This window comes from Balaenoptera physalus (genome assembly GCF_965194825.1).
Source record: "Balaenoptera physalus genome assembly, chromosome: 5".
Taxonomy (NCBI): domain Eukaryota; kingdom Metazoa; phylum Chordata; class Mammalia; order Artiodactyla; family Balaenopteridae; genus Balaenoptera; species Balaenoptera physalus.
In genome coordinates, this window is record NC_138884.1 from 137,361,839 (window position 1) to 137,376,800 (window position 14,962).

At 51.2% G+C, this 14,962-nt stretch overlaps 1 protein-coding gene across 10 annotated transcripts in view; it reads left to right on the forward strand.

The window, feature by feature from the left end:
- JADE1 (jade family PHD finger 1) overlaps window positions 1-14,962 on the forward strand; it is a 57,075-nt gene that overhangs the window by 26,408 nt on the left and 15,705 nt on the right. For 8 of the 10 annotated variants that reach the window (XM_082462131.1, XM_082462133.1, XM_082462136.1 and 5 more), the window contains exons 3-8: window positions 776-861; window positions 3,937-4,094; window positions 6,002-6,189; window positions 8,744-8,955; window positions 11,925-12,092; window positions 13,303-13,419. In XM_082462131.1, the coding sequence (XP_082318257.1) occupies window positions 776-861; window positions 3,937-4,094; window positions 6,002-6,189; window positions 8,744-8,955; window positions 11,925-12,092; window positions 13,303-13,419 (929 nt within the window). Of the gene's footprint in view, window positions 1-775; window positions 862-1,215; window positions 1,251-3,339; window positions 3,421-3,936; window positions 4,095-6,001; window positions 6,190-8,743; window positions 8,956-11,924; window positions 12,093-13,302; window positions 13,420-14,962 lie in introns of those variants that run through there. The other 2 variants (XM_082462139.1, XM_082462138.1) reach the window with 2 other exon arrangements.

The window sequence follows — 14,962 nt, forward strand, 5'->3', positions numbered from 1 at the left end:
TGCCGCTGCGGCCGAGGGAGCACCTCGAGCAGGGTGGAGCCGGTGCTGCAGAGCGGCCTCAGGCGCGAGAGGAGCTCAGACGTGGTGGCAGTTAAGAGACATAGGTGGCCTGGTGGGGCTTCCAGTTCCCATGGCTTGGGGGGGGAAAGGCCCCGCGACAGGGGATAAGAACATCTTGTCCTCAGAGCTCAGAAGAGAGCTGACAGGCATTCTCTGGGAAGGGGGAGTAGGCGATTTTAAAGGTGATTTGGCCGGAGCACCTAGTCTACGGCGGGTCTGAGTTTCCCTTTTTCAGGGATTGCTAAGTTCTGTTGTGGAGTCAGACCTTTTGGGGGATGGCTTTAGGATTTAGCACAATGATGTTAGTGTTTAAAAAGTTACTGAAAGTTAAAAAAGAAGTTTCTGAATTTATATTTACCAGTGCGAGGCTTTGAGCCTCTTAAGAAGTGCAGGCTTACGGATGAAGGCCCTACCTGCATGGTGTTCTTGAAAGGCCTCTCGCCTCCTGTGAGCTGTACCTGTGACACCGCAGCCCTGAACACACTGTGTACGGAGTGGTCTTGTTGGCCTGCTGTGGGCAGTGAGTGTTGTTTAAATGAGTAATGGGAGTGGAGGAGCTCCAGGGGAGAGAGGAGAGCTCTGGCAGAGCGTCGGGCCGTCTCCTGGGGTGGTGCGGAAGGGAGCCTTGCTGAGTTTGGTTAAAAAGAAGAACCCTGTGAACACTCAGTGATTTGTGTACTTTTAATTATTCCTATTCGGCTATTTGTTTCTTTAGGCCTGTCAACTACTTGGTCACAGAATTCCAGATCCCAGCACAGGAGAAGTTCATGCTCCAGACATGAAGATCGAAAGCCTTCGGAGGTATTTCTTGAATGCTGGCGTGACTGTGCATGTCGTACGTGTGTGCATGAGTACATGTGGTTGACACACACACCTGGTTGGTTGATATTGGTGTCAGTCTGTGCACTCTTGGGTAAGTTACTTAACCTCTCTGTGCCTCAGTTTCCAAATCTGTAAGATGGGGATAATGCAGGTGTTCACCTGATAGGATTTTTGTGAGAATTAAGTGGGTTAATACCCAGAGGTTAACATGTAGAAGGTAAATCCTGCTCAGTAAATGTTAGCTATTATTATTAATTCTTTTTATTTATTTTTTTCCTTCTCTGTTTCACCTTTGCTGGCTCCCAACAACTTTTCCTATGGCCTGGAGATCAGCATGTTCAGCTGCTGCCGGTCACTGCCAGCCTCAAGTTAGTTTTAGTCATGAATTTGTGGCTTGTTTGGCAAAACCCAATGTAATTCTGGGATTTTGTTTAGGGGATCATGCTTAAGACTTTTTCCCCTTCTTTTGAAATTTGTTTCTCATCTTACATTTCCCTGCTCCCTCACATTTTGTTACTAATCCACCTATCTGTCATCTGTCTGTCCAGAATTGTTTTGGGGTGAGTTACTTTGTGGCCTTTGTTGGTTAGGGGCCCCTCCCGCTCCTGAGATCTGCGCTGTGAAAGCCTTGGGCTGGGCTCTGAGGATCTGACGGATTGAAGAACAGGCATTTTAGCTTGTCACAGTGTGTAGGTGAGCAGGTTATGGGGAAGAGAGTTTTCGGTCCAGCCCCTTGGTTTTGCACTGCCTCTTAGTGGGGTGACTTCAAAGACAGCTTCATCCTGTAGCGACTGAGCAGAGCCCGCCATCCATGAGGAACTTCTTCGCCGGTAGCGGGGAAGCCGGGGCGCTGTGTTGAGGAGCGTAGGATTATTTAGTTGTGGAATAACTTCCTCCACGAGGAAGTAGTATATAATATACTTTAGAATTGTGGAAAACCATCCCAGGGGACACTTAAACATTAGATCAGATGTTCACGAGAAGGTGGCCGTTTTATCACCTTGATTTATTCCAGGCCTTTGTCCTTCTGAATCTGCGGTGCTGCCTTCCTTTCCTCTGGTATCGGGAGTGACTCTGCTGCTCTTTTTTATCTCTCTAATTCCCTCCACAGCCCCCTCAATACCTTTCTGATGTCCACACTGCACTCCTGTTAGTTCAGGGCAGGAATACAGGGCGCTCCCACAGGGAGCTGATGCCTGTGTGAGAGCACCAGTGCCCCTGGTGCAGCCAGAACCCCTCCCAGAGTCGGCACTGGGAAGTGTGGATGGCGCCGGTCTTGTCCCTGACCTGTGTTTTGTTCCAGGGTTTTTTTTTTTTTTTTTTTTTTTAAATTTCTGAGTTGAAATTACTTTGTACTTGAAGTGCTAAGGTTGAGCCCTGCTGGGGACTCAGGAGCTCACGTCCATTTGAGGGCATCCGTTTCTGTCCTTGACCATCCTCATCCAAGTCTCTGAGTGCAGGAACGTTGGGCTGCCTTTTCTCATCTTGTTGCTTCAGTTTGATTTTCCTTCTTCTTGGGCAAAATCCCTTACTTATTACTTATCAGACTTAGTTGGAATGTGGTTTTAACTGATGTGCTTCCTGAAGATGTAGATCTGTGACTTTGTTTGAAAGGACTTTTTAGGGGTCTGGAGGGCGTGGCTGACAAAGTTAATGCTCCCTGGGGCACAGGCATCTGCTGCAGGGCTCAGTGCTGCAGGGGGACCTGACCTTGTGCTTTTGTGGGAGGTGCCCAGCCAGGGTCTTGCTTGTTACTGGGACTTTAGAGATGAGGAGCGGCAAACTGGGGGTAAGTCGGGCCCAAAATGGCAGGCTGGAGACATGGCCCTCTTAGTCAGACACTGCCTCAGACTTCCTTACGGCGGTGAAGTTCATTAAAGTGATCACCAGCCTGAAAAGCCACCAGGAAAAACAAATACGGACCTATTAGCAGGCATATAATGTGAACTGAGCTTAGCAGCACAAGAAAGAACTCCCTGTCCCGAGAAGAGAGAGTTCAGCATTGTGACTTGTGTAAACAGAGAGTGTAGCTTACAGATGCAGGCACACTTGGTGCCAAATACAACTTAGGGCCGGCGCTAGTGCCAGGGTCAGAGCTTCCTCGTGTGGCCCTGAGACAGGAGTGGCCTGGGCTCCAGCCGCGTCCCGCCCCGTCAGGAGGAGCGGGCCCGCGGGGCCGCCTCTGTGGCGCTCCCCTCCTGGCCCGAGTTGAGGCACTGAGGGGCCCTCTTGGCCGAGGGGTACTTTTGAGTCTTGTGCGTCTGTTTGTGGCAGGGTGAAGAGAGGGTGGTAGCTTGCTTGCTTTCTTCTTTCTTCCTCTCTGTCTCCTCCCCTCCTTCCCTCCTCTCCTTTCCCCACAAATGCTGCTTTCCTAGTAGAAGTTATGCCAGGTGAAGGTGTGCAAACAAACACATTCTTTACCAGCCCATTTTCTACCTTCCCTCCATTGGTGTGTCTTTGCTTCTCTCCCAGATGTTTCCATCCTGTACTCTGCCTGGCTCTAGCCAACCAGGACCCGCCCTCCCCAGACACCTTGCTGTAAGCCCGGGTGCCTGGGCAGGCGGAGGTTGGGGAGAGGCAGTCTGAGTAGAGAAGAGGGATCCCTGGTGGCTCTGGGTTTTGGCTTGGAGTTGTTACGTGGTTAGTGGAGTTGTATTTCTTAAACATTTATGAGAAAAGGCACCCTTGAGTGAAATAGCTCCCTCCAGGGCTTTTTTAGGCGCGTGTTTTCAGCAGCCCGCTTGGTGAGTTGGGAGTTCTTAGAAGATTTTTCCGGGGACGACAGCGAGGCTCGTGTGTTGCGGTAGCTGGTGCAGACGCTGCCATCTCTCGGAGCTGGCGAGGGAGGGAGGGTGTGCGAGCTGCTGCCACCTCCGGCCCTGAGCGAGGCCCAGGGCGTGGCGGGCCGAGGGGTTTCCTGTAATAGGTCAGACTGGGTCTCTGTTGAAACAGTGACCTTGTTACGTGGCAGCTCCATGGTTACCCTGCAGCGGTCAGCGCTCTGAATAAGAATGCAAATATCCAGTGGCAGTGACCCTTTCTTTCCCTTTCCAGGTGTTTAGGACAGACCTGATCACCGCCATGAAGTTGCATGACTCCTACCAGCTGAACCCGGATGAGTACTATGTGCTGGCAGATCCCTGGAGACAGGAGTGGGAGAAAGGGGTCCAGGTGCCGGTGAGCCCTGGGACCATCCCTCAGCCCGTGGCCAGGTAGGCGTGCCCCAGGGGAGGGGTGCCGCTTCTCTGCCCTGGCAGCCGGGCGCCTGAGAGGGGCAGCAGTGTTGGGGTTAGCGGTGCGGCTTCTGGGGAGAGAGAAATGCAGTAGAAACACACCTCAGGTCCGAAGGAAGCGCTCTTAAGGGCCACGGGCCTCCGAACTTAACACTGCAGCCCCCTTGGGAAGGTGCCTCTCTCTTAGAGAGGAAGGTAAATGCCAAGGCTTCCTGGGAAGCGGCTGGCTGGGGGAGGGACATTTGGCTGTTGGCACAGCTGCTGGAGAGAGGCGTCTGTCTGTTGGGTCCTGCCGTAGCCCCTCCGCCTCTGGGGAGGACGGGTGTGGGCAGCCCTGCGGGCGGGGAGCTTCCGGAGGTGTGTGTTGATGAGTGCCCCTCGGGGGCACTCCGTCCGGGCGCTCTGGGGCTGTCTCTGGATTTACTTCAAACCACGTTTCTCCTTAAGGGTCTTGAGGGTCGGCGCTTCGCCGACCGGCTTCAGCATGAAGCAGGGCCGGTTTGCTCGTTTCCTCGCCGGCCGGCTGCACTGGCCTTGAGGCTCCTCGCAGGGAGAGGGAGCTGAGTGCCCTCTGTGCTCGGCCGGCAGCCGGCTTTGCCGCCGCTGCGTTGTCAGTCACCTGCCTGCTTTGCGAAATGACCTCTTTCGCCATTGCCGAGTGTGGACTGAATTTACCCCTTGGCCCTCACCCACGTCCTGTCCCCCCGGCACCGGCGGTGGTCGAGTCTGGTTACTGTGTTTGGGATCTCTGTGACAAATGTGCCCATAAAGATGCAGGCTGAAATGACCGCTCCGATGCCTCCACAGGTCAGGCTGCAGGTGTGGAGTGGACGGAGTGTTTCCCTGGGCTCTGTAGGGGAAGCACGGTCTGGTTGCCTCAGGGCTGCATCTGGGGCACAGCAGCGACTAGCTGTGCAGCGCTGGTGATCCTAGTCCAGGGGTTACGAGCCCAGCACAAGACGAGTAAACGCTAACCCAGCTCATGGAAGTGTCGGCTGAAACCCTGCCCTTAGTTGAGTCGGAGGAATAACTCTCTTAAACGTGCCTGTCTCCGTGTCCTGTAGGTAAAGCCACCCTGGTAATCATAGGGTGACGGACACACCTTGACAGCCTCTCTGGACAGCTGGGTGCTAACGCGAGCTGCCGACACACTGAGACGTGTGGGTGGAGGGCCGTGGGGCCGTGTGGCGCTCCTGAGGCCCCTCGCTCCCCGTCGGCAGTGATTCGCCCTCTTCCCGCGCGGACTCTCTTTTGCGGGGGACGGCACTTCTCCAGGCGTTCCCGGGGTGGGGGGCGAGGGTGGGAGTGCGGAGCAGAGGGCACTTGCGCTCCTGCCCTGGGTCCGCAGCTGTGCTGGAAGCATCCCGCCCGTGGCTGGGACTCTGGCTCTCAGACTGCTCAGCGATGGACGAGGCCTGGGCTCTAGAGCCGGAGGTGGCGGTTTCTCCCCTCGGCTCCCCAGCCTTCTGCTGTGTGAGCCCTGCCCGTGTGGCTGCTCCTGCCTCCTCCGTGTCCCTGGGCACCCGGGCTTGGTGGCCTCCAGCAGGGGCGGGCAGGCCTGGTTAGAGGACAGTGCTGTGATCTTTAACCCTTGACACTGCTGTCACAGCTGCTGGCTGGGCACGGCAGCGTCCTGGGAGGCCGCGTGGGGGAGGCTGATTTTGAAGATTTGTGCAGCGTTTTCACTTGCATCTATTTCTATTGTAGGGGTTTTAACGACTCCTACTTTGCTTTATCAGCAGTGGCGTTAGGGTTTTAACTCTCTGAACCTGGCAGTGGCCTAGGGTTTGGGGGCTGGAGGTGGAAGCTCACTTGGGGCCTTCTGGCAGACTTCCTTCCTTGTGGCAGGAAGGGTAACCCGGCTGCCTTGTCTTCTTGTTAACCAGGGTCGTGTCTGAAGAGAAGTCCCTCATGTTCATCAGACCCAAGAAATACATCGTCTCTTCGGGCTCCGAGCCTCCAGAGCTGGGCTACGTTGACCTCCGGACGCTGGCCGACAGCGTGTGTCGTTACGACCTCAACGACATGGACGCTGCGTGGCTGGAACTGACCAACGAGGAGTTGAAGGAGATGGGTGAGAGGCGGGGGCCCTGCCGCTCGCTTGCGGACGATGGGCAGCGAGCGCGCGAGGCCTGCGGCGGGGGGGAGAGGCTCCTCGCCGCTGGCCACGCCAGCTCCGTCTCGGCCTCAGTCCGGTCTCAGGATCATGGGCTCTTTGTTGGAGACGCACATGTCCAGCTGCGGCAGGTGTGCTGAGAGGGACTCAGTCTGCGTGCGGCTCGTGGACAGAGCGGTGGGATTGAGGAGGGGTGTTTTCCACGGGCAGGAAAGCGGGGCTCCCAGTTCCTGCCCTGACCTACACCCCGCAGCCCCGCCAGTTACCTCAAGGGAACTGAGGCCCAGAGAAATGCAGTGCTTCCCCAAGATCGCACAAGGGTCTGGTCCACAGTTTCCTGCCCCAGTGTTGTGTTTCTTCCCCCTCCGGCGGTGCTATTCGGATGCCGCCTTCTTCAGCCGTGGCCTGCAGTTTCTCACAGGAAACTCCACTCCAGCCAAGCTCACCGTTTTCCAAACACATCCCTCGTGTTTTCACCTCGGTGATTCCCCTTAAGTCCTTTTCCAAACCTGAGTGCTTTCTCCTCTCACCCGTTGATCTGTCCTGGCTTTCCTTTGGTGGAGCCCTACCTTAGCTGGGTGCCCTGCCCATTGCGATCTTTTCTGCAAGTCAACCATTCTTGTGCACGTACAGCTCAGAGTACCGCGTTTGCTTGCATCTCCTTGTGTCACGACCAGGATGACGCTTGGATCTCGGCCCACACACCACTTCTGATTGCTAAGGGTTGCCTGAAGTGTGGTGATGGCAAGTCAGTGAGACCAAGTCTGGGCTTCCTGTGAGAGGCTGTGAGGATTAATTAGCATTGTGCTGTAGGTCAGGGTCGGGAAGTGGTGGCACAGGCTGTTTGTTTGCAGTCTAGCACATGGTAAATATTTACAGAGTGTTTCATGGTGGATGTCAGAGCTGTGCAGGACTAAGACTTTGTTTCGTGTGGGTGCCTGAGCCTAGCACAGGGCCTGGCATGTAACAGGCTGCCGTGCATGCCGCTCCCCAGCCTTTGAATGGGAATGATGGTGTGGACGGAGCTGGGGAAGCTGTTACTCCGATATTTTGATTAAAGAAGATTTCCTTCCTTATGGTCCTTGGTTTTAGGTGTTAGTGGCCGGGATGTTGGCAGGCTAGGAGGTGGGAATCTGTTCAGAAGTTTTCAGTGCTCTCTTGGAACTGACTGCTATGTTTTAGCTTCAGAGACTATAAGATCCTACTTTGTAAAGACAACTGTAACACACTGGACCGACTGGGTGTCCGGTGTTAAGGCAGAGGGACAGACGGCCAGGGACCGGGGGCTTCAGTGGATGGTCTAGGTGGTGAGTGCTGGGCTGACTGATCAGAATGCAAGGCGGTGCCGGCTCCTTTGGCAGGATAAGCGAGGCAGTTGTAGAACATGTATTGAACGCGTGCTTAAAGACGTTTGTCTTAGCTTTTATTGGTCTTTTTAATGGTAAAAATTAATTATAGGGCATAGGACTGTATTTTCAAAGCCAGTGGTGTTTTCAGAACTGGTAGGAGGAATTGAGATGAAGCCTCCTGGCCACGCGGAAACGATCTCGTCATGAAATAAGGTTTGAGATGATAGGTGGCTTTTTTGAATACTTGTTTAGGGCTTATCACAGTGTCAGCGCTAATGTGTTCTCCAAGTTTTCAAAAACTTAAAGTGTTAATTAAATTTATGATAATGCATATAAGTTGTTGTTGGCCCTAATGACACTTCTGTTGTTTCTTGCCAGTTACATGTGTTTGAATATTTTTTATAAGCTGTTTTTTCTTTCTGCATGAGTATTTTCATTGTAGGAAGTTTGGAACACGTCCACAAATGGAAGAAAATAAAAGTCTTATCCCCACCACTAGCTATAACCATACCATGATAACCGCTTGAAGTTTGCTTTTGGCCATTCTTGCATAAGAATGCATTTTCTTTGATTCACCAGGAGCTGTCTGTCTCCTTTGCTTGAGACGTCCCTTGTGTTTCCGTCTTTCATGTGTCTGACTAACTATGCGTCTCAACTTAGTAAATTCAGAGGGTGAGGAGGGATAAACCAGGTAAAAAACATTTGAGTGTTCACAGTGAAATCTGTTCTTAGAGCACCATTTTAAGTAGCAAGAATGGAAATGTTTTTTGGAAAAAATACCCAAACCATAATAGGTGGTCATGGTTTTGAAGTCACTTACATGCTAGTTGTTATATATAATATTGTAATGAAATGACAGTCTAACAATATATGTATTTAATATCCTGGAACCCTTTTGGGATTGATCTTTTTACAGCAAGCACTCCATCTTCAGTGCCTGACCGTAAGGAACAAACTGTTGGGTGGAAGTCTCTTTCTGCCTTTGGATTTAAAGACCCTTCCTTGGAAGGGTCTGAGGGACATCCAATAGAAAATATTTGTGGGCACTCAGGATAGATTTGTTTATAATGTTATTTATTCACTGTGCATTTTTATTAGTATAAATAGTATTATATTTATTAGTATGGGTTTATTAAAATGGTTTTGTGGCATTTTCCCTCCAGGAATGCCTGAGTTAGATGAATACACCATGGAAAGGGTCCTGGAGGAATTTGAACAGCGATGCTACGATAATATGAATCATGCTATAGAGACTGAAGAAGGCCTGGGGATTGAATATGACGAAGACGTTGTCTGTGACGTCTGCCAGTCGCCTGACGGTGAGGACGGCAATGAGATGGTGTTCTGTGACAAATGCAACATCTGTGTGCACCAGGTATGTGGGCAGCGGGGCCCGGAAGGAAGCCCCCTGGGGTGGTTCCTCCAGACGGGGTCCATGAGTTAAAGACGTGTGCCCATCTTTTTGTTCCTGATGGGTTCTTAGTGTTTGAAGGATTTCTTGTTACTTTTACAACCAGGAGAATAGGATCCTCTGTGGACCTCATTCTTTCTTCGCATAGTATCTTTATTCCTATCCACGGAAGTCAGGTTTACTTAGACTGTATGAGCCCCTCTGCCCTGCTCCAACACCTGGCTTTAGCTATTGAGAACCTTGGCGGGGGGACTCTTGAAAAGGCGGTTAGTTTGCTGTGTTAGTTGCCGTTGCACAAGCTGGATGGCTTAAAATCACAGAAGTTTATTGTCTTGCTATCTGGAAACTAGAAGTCTGAAGTCAGGGTGTCCGCAGGGCCATGCTCCCTCTGAAACCCGAAGGAGAATCCTTCCTCGCCTCTCCTGGCTCCTGGTGGTTTGCTGGCAGTTGTTGGCGTTGCTTGGCTTGCAGCTGCACAACGCTGGTCTCTGGCTTTGCCGTCACTTTGTGCCCTCCCCATGCATCTGTGTCTTCACATGTTGCCATCTTCTTGTAAGGACACCAGTCACGTTGGATGAAGGGCCCACCCTACTCCAGTGTGACCTCATCTTAACTGACTACATCTACTGTGACCCTGTTTCCAAATAAGGTCACATTCTGAGGTACTGGGGTTAGGACTTACTTTAACATATACTTTTCAGACACTATTCAACACACAACATTTGCTAACATGTTAGTATATAAACTGAGCCCTTGAACAAGCGGAAAGGGTCCCCTTTTCTTGAAAGTTATTTCCTGTCCTCCGTGATGTCAATAGGATTTGGCGGTTGCTTCAGTAAGGTTGGGTACTGGGTAATTTAAAAAGCTTGGGGGAGAATCTTAGTCTTGACCCTTACCTCTTTCATTTATTTTTTAATGCAATAATGAAGTAATTGCTATTTCTGTGGGGACATGTGTTCACATACACTCTTTAGTTAATAGGCTCTCCAGAGGTACTTTCTTTGAATTCACCTGTTGATGCTGAGATTTAAAACAAACTTAAAGGCTTGTGTGGGACAGTGGCTTGGGTGACCTCTTGGGAAGAAGAATCAAGTTTGCTTTGTGAAGTTCCTGACTGTTGTTTTCTTTATAATGTGTCTGCTTCCTGGGTTTCCCTTCTGCCTGAGGACTTTACCAGTGGTGACCTTGTCCCATCTCATCCTGATGGGGAGACCACAAGTCTCTTGCTTATGAAGTCATGTTATAGCCCATCTTGTAGCTCTGGATTTTCAAATTATCTAGGCGCTTTCCTTGGGATAATGGAGAATTCTTATAGAGATTTTGTTGTTTCAAGGTCATGAGCAGTGTGACTGCCATTGTTGCTTTTATGTTGTTGGTGCCATTTACTTGGATGACGTTTCAGTTTTTTTCCTGCCATTTTACTTTTTTCCCCCCCACGAGACAAATCTTGTTTGAAAAAAAGGGTTCTGCTTGAAAAGTGCTCAAACCCTCTGTTTATAAATGAGTTAACTCAAGTCAGGGTGGGCTGTTCAGCGTCCCACTGCGGGTTAGTGGCAGAGTTGGAACTGGAACTCGGGGAGCTCTGGACGACACCCCCCCGCACACCCCCCGCCCCTGCCCCCACGCCCCGTGCCTGGTCTCCTGTTCTTTCAGCCATGCCACATTGCCTGTTAGCATTTCCTGTGGTTCCTTTTTCTTTTGAGATGTTCTTCATGACTTGTCTTTCAGGCATCCTTTATTTAATCTTCTATTTTACTTAGACTTGCTTTTCCAGTAAAAAAAAAAAAAAAAAAAAAAAATAACCACTTCAAATGAGACTTTGTCTAGAGTGCCTGATACAGACCTTTCTGATATTTGAAACCTTAATAGTGTCAGCTCTATTAAAAAAAAATTTTTTTTTTTTTTCTTTTTTCAGTAAGTCTGTGTTGACAGTGGCTCATTCATGGCACCGACACAGCGCTCCTAAGCTCCAATCTTAGTGTCACTTAACTTCCCTGAACTATCATCCTGTGGTTTTCTTTTTGTGTCCTGGATATTCAGATTGCATAGCGGCTGTGTTTTTCCTGTCTGGAGAATTGGAACTATGTTACTCTGTCTCTCCACTTCCTGACTTGTAGTTCATTCAAGGATAAAGTTCTGAACAGTTTGGTGTTTTTAAAAGGCTCTGAATGTGCTCCTGGTACCATCATGGTTTTGTTTCTTCACTTCTTTAACGTTTGCCTTTTCTTTCTTTGAACCCTCTTATTGACTTTAAGTTGCCTTGATTCCTGCAGTTTTTGCTGTCTTGTGTAATTTACCATCTTATGCCAAGCAGGCTTTGTTTTAAGTATCCGCCAAAGAGACCACATTCTCTTTGTCTAGAATGTCTCATTTTTCTGTGCCTGTTGTGCTCACTTGTGTGTGGGAGGCAGGCGGGGTGTCGGCACCTGGTTAGTAGAGCTTGCTTAGCCCAGGGAGCGAGGCTGCTCCTTAGCTGCTTCTCGTTTTCACTGGTGTCTCGTGTAATAGCTTTGGGAGGCTCTCAACCACTTTGTGTTTTTTCCCTCACTTTATAGCCCACCTACATCAGTAAATCAGAGAGGAATGCCTTCCGCCATCTAGCCCTGGAGAGAGTTTTGAGGATTTACTGCCCAGTATTTAGAAACTTGGTATAGATGGGTATCTGTAGCAACACGGCAGATCTTTTACAAACCTTTCTGTCCTCAGGTAGTTTTCAGGACCACCCTCTGGTAGGTAAGTACGTTGTGCCTTGTACCCACCTCCTGACTGCTGCTGTGAGGCTGCCTGGCACTCTTCCTGAAAGGAGTGCCTCTATTTTGGGGGTGCTTCTGTTAAAATCTTTCTAGGCGTTTTAAAATTCGTAGACACACAGGGTAAAAATAACTTTCTTTCTCTTTCTCTCTTTTCCTTGGGGATGTGCTGTGGCTTTACAGGCCTGTTACGGAATTCTCAAGGTCCCAGAGGGCAGTTGGCTGTGCCGGACGTGTGCCCTGGGGGTTCAGCCCAAGTGTTTGTTGTGTCCCAAGAAAGGCGGAGCGATGAAGCCCACCCGCAGTGGGACCAAGTGGGTCCACGTCAGCTGTGCGCTGTGGATCCCCGAGGTGGGTGCCCTTCTTGGTGGTTCACCTTGGGAGCCATTCATCACTGGGCCACATTGTAGCTGATGAGTAAAAAGACACCTTTGAATTGCTACCCTTTTTTCCACCTTAGATTGAATCTCGAGCATGCTGTCATGTGGTCAGTGGTGTGTAAATTTGTGCAAATGTTAACTGGAGGCAGCAGTGAGTTGGACTCTGGGTGGAGGTGTTCAGACTTCCCTTCTGATGCCACTGCAGCTGACCCTCCGCTGCTGTCACGCTCCCAGAAGCGGACCCACGGCGGGCGTGCACGCTGCGGCCTGGGTGTGGCTCTGTCCTTTCCCTGGGATGGGCCGTAAACTCCTGGGCCTGGTGAGCCATGCATACAGCACAGTCATGGTTAAAGAACCACTGCTCTAGGTCACATTTTTGTGATTTTTTATTAAAATTCTTACTTAGCCTCAACCTTTTTAATTTCAGGTCTGGTCTAATTTATTTCAAGTCCCAGACCTTGACTAATTTAATTTGCTTGGCTCACTCTGAGACTATCATTTGTGATTCAGATTTCAGCATTTTTTGGCATATGATTTTGGTGCATTTTCCTCCTGAGGAAAAGTATCTGGGAGTGATTTGGATTGAGGCTTCACGACTTGGGTCTTGGTAGCATGGGATCTCACGGTTTGGTATTAACAGGGATGCAGTTCAGTGATCCAGGCTGAATACGGAGAGGGAGGGGACCTTATTTATCTTGGTAGTTTTCCGCTTTGTATGTAGTGGTAGTTTCTGACTGAAGAGAATGGTTTTCTTTAGTGAGAGCGAGATTAAAAGTGGTCAATATTTACCTCTGCTCCATCGTCACAACTGACTGTGGTATGTTCAAGATGGATTTCCAGTCTTGACCACTTCGGAGTGGACCGGAGGTGTAGTAGATCACCTTGTCTTTGCTGTCACTCAGGTGAGCAGTGAACACTGGGGTGTCTGAGCGTTTTTACAAGCAGGACGTCTGTGTCGGATGGCCCCCCGAGGAGGGCGTGGAGTCGGCCCAGAGCCGGCCCCCGTGCCGTCCTGGTGCTTTAAGGTGGGGTTTCACCTGCGCTCGGAGGGTGAGTGCCCCTTGGCACCCTCTGCTAGGAGGGCCGTGGGGAAGGAATGGAGCTCTAAGTTTCTGCTGTCTGTGTTCAGCCCCTGTCTGACGACCTCTGCCACCCTGTCTCGTCATGTCTTGGGTCTCTAGGTGAGCATCGGCAGCCCCGAGAAGATGGAGCCCATCACGAAGGTGTCTCACATCCCCAGCAGTCGGTGGGCGCTGGTGTGCAGCCTCTGCAATGAGAAGTTTGGGGCCTCCATACAGGTAATCAGCTCAGTCAGGCTGGCATTATTACCCTTCCTCGTGTTCCAGGGAGCGGGACGGGGGAGGGCTCTGCGAACTAACCGTCACAGGGCTTGGAGATGGGGCTAGAATCCAGGAAGCAGGACGAGCTTCTCACGGCCCTTCTGAGGCTGCTGAGGGGCGTCTCCAGCCCCGTATACACACCTTTATTGGTGGATAGTGTCCAGTGTGGCCGGAAGCCCAGCTGTAACCATCACAGGGCAACGCGGAAGTCCGCCTGAGCTGCAAGGCAGTTCCAGGTTGTGTCTGGTTTCTCCCTCCCTGCCCCAGGCCTGGCGTTGCAGCTCTTCCCACAGGCCGACAGCTCTGGGGAAGAGCTGGAGTCTCGGCACTGGAGGCTCAGTCACCCTCTCGCCTGCCGAGCGGCAGCCCTGCCCCTGTGGCCGCCCCCGGCGCCGCTGGTTTCAGAGGTGTGCGCGTGGGGTGTCTTGTCTTGGTGCCAGTGTTGGAAATCAGCTTGGCACGCCAGCCCTTTTGCATTTGGTAAAACGGGGACTCCTTGGAGCACCGACCGGCTGGGTAGAGGGACACCCATGAGGTGCTGCACCAGGGGTTCTGCCCAGTCTGAATATCTGATTTTCTTACGGCACCGTGTGGCTGGGGGAGGGTGGGGCTGGGGGAGGGGAGCTTGTACGTAAGAAGTCGCCCTGCATTTTCTATGTCCACGTACAGGCAGGTGTAGACAGCCATGAGGCAGATGACAGAATCACGGAGAGACTGTCGACGGCGCGCTGTTTCTTGGTGTTATCTAAAGCGCTGCCTGAGCAGTTCCTCTCCGGGCCTCACGTTTTTGGCGTCTAGACAGTCGTGACCTCGGAGGCCTGAGGTGCTGTCCCACCACCGTCTCCAGACGCTGTCTGTGGCTGCCGTTGGCCCTTTGCGTCTGTGGGGGGCGCCAGCGCAGGGACACCGGCTTCTCCTCGGCCCCCACGTCACAGCCCGTGGGCAGAGGTGCCGCTTTGGGGTGGCTTCTCTCTTGCTGCAGGACGCGCAGCGGCAGCTCAGTGCGCGCACACACACGCACACACACACGCACACACACGTGCACGCACACACACACACACACTCTCACTCACTCACACTCACTCACTCACACCGCCAGTCGTGGGTTTTAAAGAAATGACCTCATTTGGCAAACTCAGTTTGTATTTTGGCTGATAAATATTCCTCTCTGTAAGGTATCCACTGACTGGTGTTTCTTTTTAAAAGTTTTCATTTTACACGCCAAGCTGTTGTGCTTTTCTTCGTTATCACTTCCACTGGTGTTCAAGAATCCAAAATGTAACAAAATATTCAGAGGGTGAGGCATGAGACAGCTGGTGGGATTTGGCTGTGGACCTTGAAAATAGTGCAGATTTTTGTATGTGAATGGAATCTGCTTAAAATTAAAACATGACAAAAGCCTCTGGCCTGAGAGTTGTGTTAGGAGGGAGTGGAGGAGAAATTTTTTAAAAGCCACAAAATAAAAAAAGACACAGAGCTGGGTGTGTGTGTGTGTGTGTGT